Source organism: Erythrolamprus reginae, chromosome 13 (genome assembly GCF_031021105.1).
Source record: "Erythrolamprus reginae isolate rEryReg1 chromosome 13, rEryReg1.hap1, whole genome shotgun sequence".
Taxonomy (NCBI): domain Eukaryota; kingdom Metazoa; phylum Chordata; class Lepidosauria; order Squamata; family Dipsadidae; genus Erythrolamprus; species Erythrolamprus reginae.
The window spans coordinates 5,434,286-5,450,467 of NC_091962.1; the positions used below are offsets into that span (position 1 = coordinate 5,434,286).

The 16,182-nt window shown below is 45.5% G+C and overlaps 1 protein-coding gene across 1 annotated transcript in view; it reads right to left on the bottom strand.

Moving 5' to 3' along the window:
- EHBP1L1 (EH domain binding protein 1 like 1) overlaps nt 1-16,182 on the bottom strand; it is a 57,548-nt gene that overhangs the window by 15,426 nt on the left and 25,940 nt on the right. Inside the window, exons 6-12 of the mRNA XM_070766699.1 lie at nt 15,236-15,390; nt 11,869-11,958; nt 11,475-11,787; nt 6,204-8,106; nt 5,172-5,341; nt 3,481-3,529; nt 864-1,844 (exon numbers count right to left, since the gene is read on the bottom strand). Coding sequence (XP_070622800.1) covers nt 864-1,844; nt 3,481-3,529; nt 5,172-5,341; nt 6,204-8,106; nt 11,475-11,787; nt 11,869-11,958; nt 15,236-15,390 — 3,661 coding nt within the window. The remainder of the gene's footprint in view (nt 1-863; nt 1,845-3,480; nt 3,530-5,171; nt 5,342-6,203; nt 8,107-11,474; nt 11,788-11,868; nt 11,959-15,235; nt 15,391-16,182) is intronic.

Genomic DNA, 16,182 nt, shown 5'->3' on the forward strand with positions numbered 1-16,182 from the left:
CCCATGGGCTGTCAGTTATCCCCCCATTATCTGAAGATGAACTACTTTCCATGCTAACTTCTAAATCATTGTCTCCTACGCTCTCGTCCTCACTGTCTTCTGATAACCTTCTTAAATCAGGGTAAACTAAAGCTTCCATTTCCTCACCCTCAGAATCTGACATTTCCTGAGGCTGGCAAGGAATACTCACAACACTAACCTCACAATGATTCACTCAAATAACTCTGGAGAGGAAGGTCGTAAAACAGGACAAAACTCATTTAACGACTGTCTTGCTTAGCAAGACAGTTGTTTGGGCTCGACTGTGGTCGCCAAGTCGAGGAGTACAGTGGTACCTCTACCTACGAACGCCTCTACTTACGAACTTTTCTAGATAAGAACCGGGTGTTCAAGATTTTTTTGCTTCTTCTCAAGAACCATTTTCCACTTACAAACCCGAGCCTCCGAAACTGTAACTTGGAAAGGCAGGGAGAAGCCTCTGTGGAGCCTCTCTAGGAATCTCATGGGAGGAAACGGGGATGGAAAAGGTGGGGAGAAGCCTCCGTGGGGCCTCTCTAGGAATCTCCTGGGAGGGAATGGGGCTGGAAAAGGCGGGAAGAAGCCTCCGTGGGGCCTCTCTAGGAATCTCCTGGGAGGAAAGAGGGCCTCCACCCTCTCTGTGGTTTCCCCAATCGCACGTATTATTTGCTTTACATTGATTCCTATGGGAAAAAATGCTTCTTCTTACAAACCTTTCTACTTAAGAACCTGGTCACGGAACGAATTAAGTTCGTAAGTAGAGGTACCACCGTACTTGCATCAAAAAAAATCAACAATGCATTAGCCTAACTTTTTTCCCAAATCGCCCTCCAGATACCACTCACTATTGTAAATCTCTGGGTGGATTCCTCTGTTTGACCACCTCCTTCTGCGTCATCCACCGAGAGAGACTCGCTCTTCAACCGCGACCGTCGCTTCTTCACCAGGTCTGCATCACGCATGTGAGCAAAGGCGGACTTGATGGAGTGAGCTCGGGGTGGTGGTACGGGGCCTGCAGTGCCCGTCGAGGGGGCGCGCTGCAGGGGGCGCTCCACACTGCCCCGGGAAGCAAGCCGTTTGAACCGCGGAGGTGCCACCATCATCTCTTCCTTACCGACCTTTTCCGCATCCGCCTCGCTTTTCCCAGAATCCCCCGGGTCCTGGTTGGAGACAACCGAGGAGCCGTTGGCCAGGCCTTTCCCATCATGCCTTGGGGTTTCTCCCCCAGAATCCTCCCGTTCCAAAGCCGGAGGGGCACCGTTGATCAACCTGTCGGGTTTGGAGATTTCCGCGTGGGGTTTATCATCCGCCGGACCAAGAAATATTGTTTTATTTCCTTCAGGGGCAACGCCATTTTTGACTTCCGGCCCTACGGAGATGACGCTGCTAGTTACTCCCGAGCTGTTCGGCTTCACGCCCACCTGCGCCTCGCTCTCCACGCGCGGGACAGTCTCCGCAATAGCTTCGTTCCCGGAAGTCTTTGCTTCGTTCGCCTCTTTAAGTTTCCCAGAATCCTCTGGGAGGTCAGTGGCTTTCCCAGAATCCCCCTGGGCTTCCGGCTTCTCTGCGTCACTTCGCAGATGTTGGGAGTAGAACACCGCCGGGTCGATGGTTCCCGAGGGATCTGTGTCGAATTTGCCCACTTTGTAAGTAGTCCCACTACTATGGCTGGCAAACTGCACCACCTTGAGTTCCTGCCCAGTGAAAAACGCCTGGATCTGGCAAAGGTACGTCATTACGATCAACCGATCGGGCACCGTCAGGAAAACCATATCCGCCGGGTCCATCAGCCGCGAGATGCCCAACGTGGCAAAGCCATCGAAGGCCTAATAAGAGAAGGAGGAAGAAACACACTCAGAATCCAGGGCCTCTTTCCCAGCAGGAAAATATACCCAGTCCTCAACTTATGACAACAATTTCTGTTGCTAAGCTTAGAGACACTGGTGAATGATGCCCCGTTTTCAGACTTTTCCTGCCACATGGTTGTTAAGCGAATCGCAACACCCCAACGTCAACGTGATGTTGGGGGTGTTACCAGTCGTAATGTAAAAATAATAATAATTATTATTAATAATAATAATAATAATTTATTAGACTTGTATGCTGCCCCTCTCCGAAGACTCGAAAAATCGCTGCTACTGGTTGTAACTTTGAACAGTCACTAAACGAACTGTTGTAAGTCGATAACTCCCTGTATAAATATGTATGTATTTATATATGTATGTGTGTGTGTGTGTGTGTGTGTGTGTGTGTGTATATATATATATAATATATATATATAATGTATTATTAATATATTTAATAATGTAATGTATTACATAATACAATATAATATAATAATAATATAATACCACCTATCTCCTCTTCCAAGCGACTCTCTTTTTAAAAATTTTATTTATAGTTTTTCTTTAACATACATAATTACATAGCTAACTGTATATTGTCTAGGTTATTTTACTTTATACTTAATACTAATAGCAATAATACTGTTTAACACTATATCTATAGTACAGTAGTACCCTTTCAACATTTACGTACACTTAGTAATTGTAGTAAGTTATATTTAATATATTTAATAATGTAATGTAATACATAATATAATATAATATAAATTACTGTATATATTATTATATATGTAATATATATATATATTATAGTAGTACTCTTTCAACTTCTAACATTTACGTATATTTAGTAATTGTAATAAGTTATATTTTATATGACAATATGCATCATAATATTTTCCCAAATTTCCAATTTTCACCTCGGTTTTCTAATTTTTAATAAAATTAATCCCATATTAAAAAGTATTTAATTTATTCTATGCCACCCAATCCCAAAGTATTCTATATCTATCCATCATCTCTTGCCCTTTTTAGTATTACAACTCTTACTGACTTTTGGAGTAATCTTCCAACTTCTAACATTTACATGTACATAGTAATTATAGTGGATTATATTATGTGACGGTATGCATAATAATATTTTCTCAATTTCTATCTTCTATGTTTCCTAGTCTTTAAGACAAATTCCAAATTAAAAATTTTTTTTTAGATTTATCCATCATCTTGTCAAGAGATGTTTAATGTCATTGCTATTTAATAACATTAATAATTTAATAATTAATTTAATGATCTGCTCTTCCTTAGCAACTGTCCATCGCTTCCTCCAGTCCCAAAATGTTTTCCAAGATTCTTCCGTGTTGTGTGAGGTCATTTTGAAAGTCTGCCCATTTTACAGGTGGAAGAACTAAGGCCACAACTGTCCCTTACCCCCCACCTACCCCCTAAAAATCTGGATTGCTCACTTCTTCGTTTCTCATCTAGATTTTCCTTTCAAAAAGCAATTCCGGGAAAGGGGAATGATTTTTGGCCACTGGAAAAACGCAGGAAAGGGAGAAAGAATCAACGTCTTTCGCAACCGCCCGACAAGACCGCGTAGCAAATTCAAAACCCAACTCACCAGTTTATTGTTCTCTTTGATGTCCAGGGGATCCAGCGCTTCGTAGTTGCTGAAGGGGAAAAACAAGAGGAGGAAAAATGTGAATATTGTTGTAAACATCCTCAAATAATTCATTTCTATTGGGTAAAGGGGAATACAGGGGGTCCCGATTTACAAAGTTCAATTAGTGACTGTTCAAAGTTACAACGGCACTGAAAAAAAGGGACGTTTTTCACATTTACGGCCATTGTTGCGTTTCCACAATCCTGTGGTCAAAATTCAGACCTTTGGCCACTGACGCCTATTTATTTGCGACCTTCCGACCAGCAAAGACAATGGGGAAGCCAGATTCACTTAACAACCAGGTTTCTAACTTATCAACGGAAGTGATTCACTTAACAACCAGGTTTCTCACTTATCAGCTGAAATGATTCACTTAACAACTGGTTTTGTAACTTATCAGTCGAAGGGATTCACTTAACAACCCGGTTTCTAACTTATCAATGGAAGCGATTCACTTAACAACCAGATTTCTAACTTAATGATGGAAGTGATTCGCTTAACAGCCAGATTTCTAACTTATCAATGGAAGCGATTCACTTAACAACCGGATTTCTAACTTATCAGTGAAAGTGATTCACTTAACCGAGCTTCTAACTTATCAACAGAAATGAACCAGGTTTCTAACTTATCCATGCAAGTATTTCACTTAACAACCGGATTTCTAACTTATCAATGGAAGTGGTTCACTTAACAACTGGGTTTCTAACATAAGCTGAAGTGATTCACTTAACAACCAGATTTCTAACTTATCAATGGAAGTGATTCACTTAACAACCAGATTTCTAACTTATCAGTGAAAGTGATTCACTTAACAACCGGGCTTCTATCAACAGAAATGATTCTCTTAAGAACCAGGTTTCTAACTTATCCATGCAAGTATTTCACTTAACAACCGGATTTCTAACTTATCAGTGGAAGTGATTCACTTAACAACCAGATTTCTAACTTATCAGTGAAAGTGATTCACTTAACAACCGGGCTTCTATCAACAGAAATGATTCTCTTAAGAACCAGGTTTCTAACTTATCCATGCAAGTATTTCACTTAACAACCGGATTTCTAACTTATCAATGGAAGTGATTCACTTAACAACCAGATTTCCAACTTATCAGTGAAAGTGATTCACTTAACAACTGGGCTTCTATCAACAGAAATGATTCTCTTAAGAACCAGGTTTCTAACTTATCCATGCAAGTATTCACTTAACAACCGGATTTTTAACTTATCAATGGAAGTGATTCACTTAACAACCAGATTTCTAACTTATCAGTGAAAGTGATTCACTTAACAACCGGGCTTCTATCAACAGAAATGATTCTCTTAAGAACCAGGTTTCTAACTTATCCATGCAAGCATTTCACTTAACAACCGGATTTCTAACTTATCAATAGAAGTGATTCACTTAACAACTGGGTTTCTAACATCAGCTGAAGTGATTCACTTAACAACTGGATTTCTAATTGATCAACAGAACTGATTCACTTAACAACCGAGGCAAGAAAGGTTATACAATGGGGCAAAACTTACTGAACGAATGTCTCGCCTTAGCAACAGAAACCTGGGGCTTAATTGTGGTCCTAAGCCAAGGACTACCTGAAATCTACTACCGCTTGCAGATCGGCAAGAGTCGGTTTCTCATCACTACTCACATCTCCTCCGGATGGAAGTGGTGCAGAATGGCACAGAAAGCCAGACCGTTGCGCCAGGAGGTGGTGAAATTGGTCACGCGGACGCCGCGATAGCCGGCCGTCACTTCCTGGCACCATTGTAGCAGGCAATGGCTGGCGTTCACCAGAGCGGGGCTGCTGAGAGACTCGGCCTGAGAAGAGGAAAAAGCCAAAATTGAAAGAATTTTTGTGAGCTCAAAATCCCCAATACTAACAAGGGGCGGCCTTCTTTTTTTATTATTAATGAATACAAGTAATCCTTGATTTACGACCGTCCGTTTAGTGACTGAAGTTACAATGGGGACTGAAAATAGCGATGGCAGGCCGAGGTCTCTCTAACTCAAACTATGGCTTCGGCCTATCGATGCTATTTGGAACTTTGACAAGCGATTTATGACCGTTGGTGGTCACGTGATCAAAATTCAGATATTTGGCCAATGACTCATATTTATGACGGTTGCCGTGAGCCGGAAGGGTGTCACGCGATCCCAATTTTTGCGACCGTCTGACAAGCCGAATCAAGGGGGGGAGCTGGATTCACTTAACAACCGTGTGATGAATTTAAAAATTGGAGTGATTCACTTAATGACAGAGGCAAGAAAGGTTGTAAAATGGGCTCCTAAATTATGACCACAGGCAAGGTACGATGGGCGTAACATCGAGGACAAGTCATGAATCACTTTTCCAGCTTCAAACCCTTTGTTCGACCAATGGTCGTAAATCAAGGACTATTCACCATGCTGGCTGTCGTAACACCAGGCACACAACTTCCATGCTTGAAGTTGCTGGCGTGATAGGAAGCCGTCAAATTAAGACGTTTTGGCATCTTTTTCAGACCACCCACCCGCTGCCCTCCCTCCCCTCCTTGTGGCAGTGGTGGTGGTACCCACAATATTGCCGCTAGGCCAAGAAGAAGTCACCATCGACCCCAACCTGAATTAATTGAAGGGCTTGTTGGGCTCAAGAGAAGCCGCCACGGAAGAAAGGAAGAGGATGGACCACGGCCGGCTATACCTGGTCTTTCCCTTCGGGGGTTGTGATACAGGAGACGGGGCTCAGCACCGGGGCATCTTGGGAGGGTCCACTACTCATACGGGGATCTGGGGCAGGCAGGGCCGAATCCTGAGATACAGGCGGGCCGGAGGCATGGGGCACACCCAAGAGGGCCGCTTCTGTCTCTGTAGGTCTTTGGGTTAAACCATCTTCTTCTTCGCGGTCTGGCAGAGTTTGGCCGGAGGGGATATTCTGGGGATCACTACTGCAAGGTGACCCCAAGTCACAAGCCTCTGGACTGTCCAGATGTGTTTGGTCCAAAGACTCCGGGCTGTCATTGAGACAGACGTCGGGTTCCTCCGGCATTACATCTTCTAGGACTTCTTCTGAAAGTTTCTTCCGGCGGCCATCTTGGCCTCCATCTTCCTCGGTTGCAGTAGGCTCCATTTCGGTCTGTCCGGAGACTCCGCTTCCTTCTGCGTCCCTCTTGTGCCCCTCTCCCTCATCCTCACTTTCCAACCTCTGGAGCTTTGCTTCTTCTAAAGGACTTTGGGGAGCCCCTTTTTCAACTCCCGGGTCCCTCTTCTTGCCTTCCTCCAGGTCGGGCCCATCAGAAGGAGGGCAACGGGGTACGTCACACAAAAACTCCCCGGCCATGTTTTCCCTACCCATCGATGAAGAGTGAACCTCCGATCTGGGCCTGCTTTCCTCGTCCTCCATCACCAGTTGTATTTCCGGTGAGAACGACGGAGGAGAAATGTTGCCCTGAGGGACGTCAACTCTCGGGGAGCTCCTGTCGGCCACATCTATGATCCGGTGCAGCTCTTCTCCAGGAAGGGTTTCTACGGCAGGCACGGATTGTTCATCTCCTCTCTGGTTCTCCTGCCTTTCAAACTCAACCTTCTCAGCTCGTAATTCTAACGCAGGAGAAATTTGGCCCTGAGGGACATCAACTCCTGGGGAGCTCCTGTCTGCCTCGTCTACGATCCGGTGCGCCTCTTCTCCACGGAGGGTTTCTACGGCAGGCGCGAAGTGTTCGTCTCCTCTCCGGTTCTCCTGCCTTTCAAACTCAACCTTCTCCCCCTCTTCCTTCTCAGCTCGTAATTCTAACGCAGGAGAAATTTGGCCCTGAGGGACATCAACTCCCGGGGAGCTCCCGTCTGCCTCGTCTACGATCCGGTGCGCCTCTTCTCCACGGAGGGTTTCTACGGCAGGCGCGAAGTGTTCGTCTCCTCTCCGGTTCTCCTGCTTTTCAAACTCACCCTTCTCCTCCTCCTCCTCCTCTTCCGCTCGTAATTCTAAAGCCCCCACCTCACTGGCCCCCATTTTGGCCAGCTCTTCTTCTTTCTCCATGAACATCTCTGCCACTTCCGAGGGAATGCCATCGCTCGAGGCTCTCAGAACGGAGGCCGACACGGTTCCTTCTTCCACGCCATCCCCAGCTCTTGCTTCCCGAGAATCCCACGGCGCCATCGAAGGGCCCGCAAGAGAAGGAGAAAGCGCCAGGTACGCGGCGTCCGAAGACAATACTTGGGAATCTGACCCGCTGTTCAGGACAACGGGATTGTGTTGGGCGAGGGCTGCATCCTCCATAAAATACATCACCACGGGATTCCCGGACGGCGGCGGAAAAGAAGCCGCTGAGTTGAGACTCTCATCTCCTGGTTTTTCCGAGGGTGGGTCATCCAGGATAACAGGCATGGGACAAGGAACCAAGTTATCTTCCAAAATTGCGGGGGTCTCCACGGGAGGCGTGGTGGGGTCCGTGGACCCTGTCATCTTCCCCATTTTACGTTTCCGCACGGGGGCATCCTTGGATGTAAACGGCGAAAGGAGTCTTTTAACGGATTCCTTTGCCGTACTTTTTCTCTTGGGGGGCAGAGAAACCGAGCAGTCCTCTCTGGGTTTCCAGATATCAGTTGGCCTAGAGGATGGGAAGGGGGAAAAAAGAGATATTCTGAATTTAGTGTCCCCCAATGGCAGTCTGGCTCCTGTAGGGAACAAAATATTAAAGAATGTAATTTTCACGGGATTGGGAGAAGGACAGGAGAAAGAAGTATCAGCCCCCAGAATGACATTTAATTAAAAAGTGGGCTTTTATTCCAAAATTCTGGGAGAGAGAAAGAGAGATGAAAAGAAAGATGACTGATAGATAGATAGATGGATGGATGGATGGATGATCGATAGAGAGAAAGAAAGAAAGAAAAAAAGAAAGAAAGAAAGAAACATAGAAACATAGATAGATAGATAGATAGATAGATAGATAGATAGATAGATAGATAGATAGATAGATAAAATAAGATAGATAGGATGGATGGATGTTAGATAGTAGATAGATGATAAATTGAAGTATGGATGTATGGATAGTTAACGATAATAGATAGATAGATAGATAGATAGATAGATAGATAGATAGATAGATAGATAGATAGATAAAATAAGATAGATAGGATGGATGGATGATAGATAGTAGATAGATGATAGATGATAAATTGAAGTATGGATGCATAGATGGTTAACGATGATAGATGATAGATAGATAGATAGATAGATAGATAGATAGATAGATAGATAAAATAAGATACATAGGATGGATGGACAGACAGATTATAGACCATAAATTGATGGATGGATGATGGATGGATGGATGGATGATAGATAGTAGATAGATGATAGATGATAAATTGAAGTATGGATGTATGGATGGTTAGCGATGATAGATAGATAGATAGATAGATAGATAGATAGATAGATAGATAGATAGATAGATAGATAGATAAAATAAGATAGATAGGATGGATGGATGTTAGATAGTAGATAGATGATAAATTGAAGTATGGATGTATGGATAGTTAACGATAATAGATAGATAGATAGATAGATAGATAGATAGATAGATAGATAGATAGATAAAATAAGATAGATAGGATGGATGGATGATAGATAGTAGATAGATGATAGATGATAAATTGAAGTATGGATGCATAGATGGTTAACGATGATAGATGATAGATAGATAGATAGATAGATAGATAGATAGATAGATAGATAGATAGATAAAATAAGATACATAGGATGGATGGACAGACAGATTATAGACCATAAATTGATGGATGGATGATGGATGGATGGATGGATGATAGATAGTAGATAGATGATAGATGATAAATTGAAGTATGGATGTATGGATGGTTAGCGATGATAGATAGATAGATAGATAGATAGATAGATAGATAGATAGATAGATAGATAGATAAAATAAGATACATAGGATGGATGGACAGACAGATTATAGACCATAAATTGATGGATGGATGATGGATGGATGGATGGATGATAGATAGTAGATAGATGATAGATGATAAATTGAAGTATGGATGTATGGATGGTTAGCGATGATAGATAGATAGATAGATAGATAGATAGATAGATAGATAGATAGATAGGATGGACGGACAGCAACAGACAGACAGATGATAAATTGATGTATGCATGTATGACTAAAGATGATGATTATGTAGAAAATAGATGGATAGGGAGAGACAGACAGACAGGTGATAAATTGATGTACATATGTATGTTATGTTATATATGTTTGCATGTGTGTATGTATATAGGATGACGTTAGATAGATGATAGACAGACAGACAGGATGGACAGATAGACAGATGATAGACAATGGATGGGTGATGATGGATAGATGGAGGTAGGTAGGTAGGAATGATGATAGATGAAAGGTAGGTAGGTAGGTAGGTAGGTACGAAATAAACAAACAGAATGTGGGGGGAAATGATGAGGCAGGGAGGAAAGGGGTCTCCAGTTCAAGACCCTAAATCAGGAAAACATGCAAAGGAAAATTTACTGCTCTCTCTCGATGCTCTTTATAAGGCTTAACTTGGCTCAAGGGCAGGCCAGCCAGGCAGTGACTCCTTGCTCCACCTCCCCCCACCATCCTTCCAAGCTGCAAAATGCCCCCCTCCCTTACTCTCCCCCACCCAGTGTTCTCACTTCTCATTCCTTCTGCCTGCCAACTTCTCCTTTCCATTCTCTGTGGAACCAACTCAACTCTTCCAAGGCGGGGAGCGGAGGGGGGTGGAGGAAGGGGGGATGATGGAAATTACATCCTCCTCCATCTCTTCAGCTGCCTCCCCCCGCCGTCCAGCCTGCCCCCAGCTAAAGGAAGCAGAAGCCAAAGTGCCCAGCTGCTGTCCTGTGTTGGGCTGCCACGGCCCAAATTAAAAATAGCAATAGCGTTTAGACTTATATACCGCTTCACAGTGCTTTGACAGGCCTCTTTAAGCGGTTTACGGAATCAGCCTCTTGCCCCCAACAATCTGGGTCCTCATTTGACCCACCTCGGAAGGATGGAAGGATGAGTCAACCGGAAGGAAGGAAAGGAGGGAGGGAGGGAAGGAGGGAGGAAGGAAGGAAGGAAGGAAGGAAGGAAGGAAGGAAGGAAGGAAGGACAATAGCAATATCATTTAGACATATATCCTGCTTTTACAGCCCTCTCTAAGCGGTTTACAGAATCGGTATACAGTGGTAATTCTAATTACGAACTTAATTCGTTCCGTGACCAGGTTCTTAAGTAGAAAAGTTTGTAAGAAGAAGCAATTTTCCCCATAGGAATCAATGGAAAAGCAAATAATGTGTGTGATTGGGGAAACCACAGGGAGGGTGGAGGCCCTGTTTCCTCCCAGGAGATTCCTAGAGAGGCCCCACGGAGGCTTCTCCCTGCCTTTTCCGGCCCTGTTTCCTCCCAGGAGATTCCTAGAGAGGCCCCACGGAGGCTTCTCCCTGCCTTTTCCGGCCCTGTTTCCTCCCAGGAGATTCCTAGAGAGGCCCCACGGAGGCTTCTCCCTGCCTTTTCTGGTTAGAGTTTTGGAAGCTTGGGTTTCTAAGTGGAAAATGGTTCTTGAGAAGAGGCAAAAAAAATATTGAACACCCAGTTCTTATCTAGAAAGGTTCGTAAGTAGAAGCGGTTTTAGGTAGCGGTACCACTGTATATTGCCTCCAACAATCTGGGTCCTCATTTTACCTACCTTGGAAGGATGGAAGGATGAGTCAACCAGAAGGATGGATGGATGGATGGATGGATGGATGGGAGGGAGGGAGGGAGGGAGGAAGGAAGGAAGGAAGGAAGGAAGGAAGGAAGGAGGAAGGAAGGAAGGTCAACGAGACCCATCGGATAACCCCTGTCGTTGAGTCTCTCACACCCTTCCGCCTCTCATCCCTCTGAGGGGATTCCAACTTCGGCCCCACAAACCCGCTCTGGAAACAAGGGGTCCTCACCTCGGGTCGACGGCACAAGGGGACACTGGCCCCGTGCGTCCGTGTTCCTCTTCAGCCCCTGCCTCCACCAAAGACGCTTGGGAAGAGTCCAGCATGCCGTCGTTGATCCCCGTCCCTCCTGGGATGCCATTTGGTGCTGTCCGGGAACCGCTCTCCTCGCTGAGCCCCGCGCTCCCGGTTTTACACTCCTCACCACTTACGTCAAACACGAACGCCTCAGGAGCCACAGAAGCAGCAGCCGCCTTCGGCTCAGGATGCGGGAAATCTCCAGAGTCATTTCCGTGGCTCTCCGGGGCAGGCTCCAAGACCGCGGCTGCGAGAAGGGTCAAAGGTCAGAAGAGGCAGGGCCGAGAACAAGGGCGCTTTTTCATCCTCCCCACTTCCTTGAATTTACCTTCCTTGCGACATGCCTTGAAAGGCGACGGAGGACGTCCGGAGGGGTCTTCCTCCTCCTCTGCCAAGGGGTTTAGATCCCGGGATGCGTCTGCGTTGGGAGGAGAGGCCGTCATTATGAAGGAAAGAGGAGGGAAAGAAAGAATGGCAGTGGATTATAACACAGGATAACTGTGTCTGATTGTCCTTATATCTATCATCTATATCTCTATCAATCATCTATCTATCTTCTCTCTATCATTCGTCTATCTCATCTATCAATCATCTATAATCTTTCTCTCTATCATCAACCATATCTACCTACCTACCTATCTATCATCTCTGTCTATCCGTTTATCTACTATATTCCACAGCATACAAAATCTATCTGCCCATCACCTATCTACCCACGTATCTACCCACCTACCTCTCTAAGATCTTTCTACCATCAACCATCTATACTCATCTATCTATCTATCTATCTATCTATCTATCTATCTATCTATCTATCTATCTATCATTTATCCATCCATCCATCCATCCATCCATCCATCTATATCTATCTTCTCTCTATTATCCATCATATCTCTCTTTCAATTATCCATCATCTCTCTCTATGATCTTTCTCTGTATCACCAACCATCTCTATCTGTCTGTCTGCCAGTCTGTCTATCCATCTGTCATCTATCTATTATATTCCACACAGCACACAAAATAGGAAAAGTCATTTCCACAAAATGCAGTTCCATAAGAAATCCATCAATTCCATAAGAAACCCATTTTTTAAAAAAACACCAAGAATTTGCTGCTGAAAAATCTGGTTTAAAGGTCTTGTATTCCGATTACAACATGCCAGCTCTTGGGATTTCTGTAAAAACAAATTGTCCAAAGCTTATGCAGGAAGTCCTCGACTTATCAACCATTCATTTAGTGACCGTTCAAGGTTAAAACAAGACTGAAAAAAGGTAACACGTAGCTGTTTTTCACACTTACGACCGTTGCAACGGCTGTGGTCACATGATCAAAATTCAGGTGCTGACTCATATTTATAACAATTTTATTATTATTTATTAGATTTGTATGCCGCCCTTCACATGATCCACGTTTATGACCTCCTAACAAGCCGATTTCAACGGGGAAGCCAGATTCACATAATTAACCGCGCAACTAATTTAACGAATGCAGTAATTCACTTAACAATTGCAGCAAGAAATGTCACAAAACGGGGCCGAAATTCACAAATTTCACGTTGCAACAGAAATCTTGGTCTCAATTGCAGGTGCTAAGTCGAGGACTCTCCGTAGTGCAAAGGCCCACTGGGCCAATTCTTAACAATCCCCGCAAAACATGCACGGGTTTTGTCCGGATTATGCAACTCTCGAACACAGGCCTTGCAATCGTGGGATGGCCTACCTGGGAAAGAATTCACCACGACGTTTTTGAGGCAGCCTAAACGGGACAGGAGAGACAAGAAAAGAAAGGGGGCGGAAATGAGGAGAAATTGAGGAGAGGAAATGACCCGTCAACCGACACCAGAGCTGTGGAGTGTGAAACGGAGAGAGCCGTGATGGCGAATCGATGGTCCGTGTGCCACAGGTGGCACGCGGAGCCATATTGGAGGGCGCACAACGTGTTGTCCTATGTCACTCCAGCGTCCATGCTGATTTTTGGTCTTGGGAAGGCCGTTTCGCCCTCCGGTGGCTTCAGGAAGCTTCCCTGAAGGCTCCCGAGTGCCAAAAACAGCACAACGGGCAAACCGGAAGTCTGTTTTTCCGAACTTCCGGTTTGGCCATTATTTCACCGTCCTAGGTTTCCGTGAAACCCCGAGAGCGGGGATGGGGGGATTGTGCAGGAGTAGCGCAGAGGGTTGCGTATGCGTGCGGGGGAGGGAACGGGTGCAGGCACAGTTGTGCGTTCTATCACACGCCCACACACTCTTTCGGCACGCGAAACAAAAAGAAATTGCCATTGGTATATCGCGACAGAAGTGCACTTCACGGAAATGATCCTCTCAGCATGCCCGGAAGCCTCTGCGCATGCGCAGAGGGGTATTTTTGCAAGCTGGGGCAACCAGAGGACCGGTTTGGGAGCATGGACCAACAAGTCATCGCCACCGATTTGGTAAGTGTGGTTAAATTTCCGCCACCAGTTCAGGCAAACCAGTCCAAACTCCAGCAACCCGGTTTGATCCCTCCCATGCCGCGTGGGTACACGCGCCATAACGAAAAATCCCCACCCCTGAAAAAAAACAAAGCCAAAAAAACAAAGATGGCAACAGCATGCATGCCGGGACTCGGCTTCTGCGCATGCTCAAAAGAATTTTTTTTAAAAAATATCAGAAAAAAATTCAAAAACAATTCTAAATTTTTATTTTAAAGATGGTGGTGCCCATGGACCAGCACCAACCAATCCGGTTCAGCGATGTCATCATGACGTCACCAGTGGGTCACTCCTGGTTCGGGCGAACCGCTAAAATTCGGGAGGAACCCACCACTGCAGGGTGGCTTCAAAACCAAAGCAAAAAAAAAAAAAAGATGGCACAATGCCAGAACTCGGCTTCTGCAAATGTTCAGAAAGATTTTTTTTTTTTAAATTAAGGTGGAAATTTAAAAATAATTCAAAATTTTTATTTCAAAGATGGCGGTGCCCATGGACCAACAGCGACCAATCCGGTTTGATGACATCATCGTGACGTCACCAGCGGGTTACTAACTGGGAGGAACCCACCACGCGGGGTTTTGCAGCTCCTGCTGCTACCGGTACGCTGATTTTTTTTAAAAAAATTCTGAGATTTTGCTTCTGCACATGTGCGTGAGAGATTTCGGCAATTTTTTCCTGCTTCCGCACATGTGCAGGAGCAAAAAAGCGCCGAAATCTCTCCCTCACCCGTGCGTCCCCTCGCAACAGTTTGCTTCCCGCCCATGCGCAGAAGCAAAATCTCGTTCGGATGCACGCAGACGCATCCCGGAATCTCAAAAGCCGCGCGCCCAGCTCAATTCCACGCGACTGGAAAAACCACCCTTGGTATAGAGAAGGCATTTAGCAAGAGGCGAGCAGAAACTGGGACAGTTGCAGAAGGGATACTGGGTTAATCTTGCTTTCCGTCAACGTCTCCTCCTCCAATCCCTCTTAAGGGGATCAAACGGAATCCGGGAAATCACGCACGAGTCACTCGGGGTTAAGCACGGGATCATCCTCCCGGTTTAATTGCCGAAAGCGAAGGTCACGTTTCCCTCCTGGGTCCACCTGGCAAAGCCGGCAAGTCGTTAAGCGAGGAATACTAGCTAACGCCGGCTGAGGAATTCTGGGAGTTGTAGTCCAAACGTCGGGCTAAGGCCCAAGTCGGGCAGAAGGGAAATATATCGGGGCTGGAAAGAGATTCCCCTCACCTTGAAGGGAGGCTGTGTTGCCCACCGCCTCTTCCGCCCGTCCGTGTTTCGAGGCTTCGTCCGCCTCTTCGTCGCTTTCAGGGAAATCCTCCAAATTGCCGATGTCGGAGGGTTTGTAGCTCATCAAACTGGCCAGGCTTTGCATGTCGTCGTCCCTGGGGAGAGAAGGGGAGAGGAGCCTTAAGAACCACCATCGTTTTAGCATGGTTGGGAGTCCCAAAACCACTTAGACTGGGATTCACACCAGATGGGATAAAAAGCGGTTTGGCTTGGAAGCTTTTTCTCTTCTGTTCTTAGGGTGGTTGATTTGGTAACGTGAATTTGTGCGTTCCCCCCTCTGGTGTATTGTGGGAATCCAATATCTATCTCTATCTATCTGTCGGTCTGTCTGTCTGCCACTCTGTCTGTTTGTCTGTCTATCTATCTATCTCTGTCTGTCTATTTTATTCTATTCTATTAATTCATCATCTATCTATCCATCAATCTATCCATGGTCTCTATCATCTATCATCTACCTTCAGATCGTGCAGAATGCGGCTGCAAGAGCCATCATGGGGCTTCCAAGATTCGCCCACGTTTCTTCAACACTCCGTGGCCTGCACTGGCTGCCGATCGGTTTCCGGTCACAATTCAAAGTGTTGGTAATGACCTTTAAAGCCCTACATGGCATTGGGCCAGAATACATCCGGAATCGCCTTCTACCGCACGAATCCCAGCGGCCGATAAGGTCCCACAGAGTTGGCCTTCTCCGGGTCCCGTCGACCAAACAATGTCGTTTAGCGGGGCCCAGGGGAAGAGCCTTCTCTGTGGCGGCCCCGGCCCTCTGGAACCAACTCCCCCCAGAGATTAGAACGGCCCCCACCCTCCTCGCCTTTTGTAAACTCCTTAAAACCCACCTTTGCCATCAGGCATGGGGGAATTGAAACATCTCCCCCGGGCCTATACAT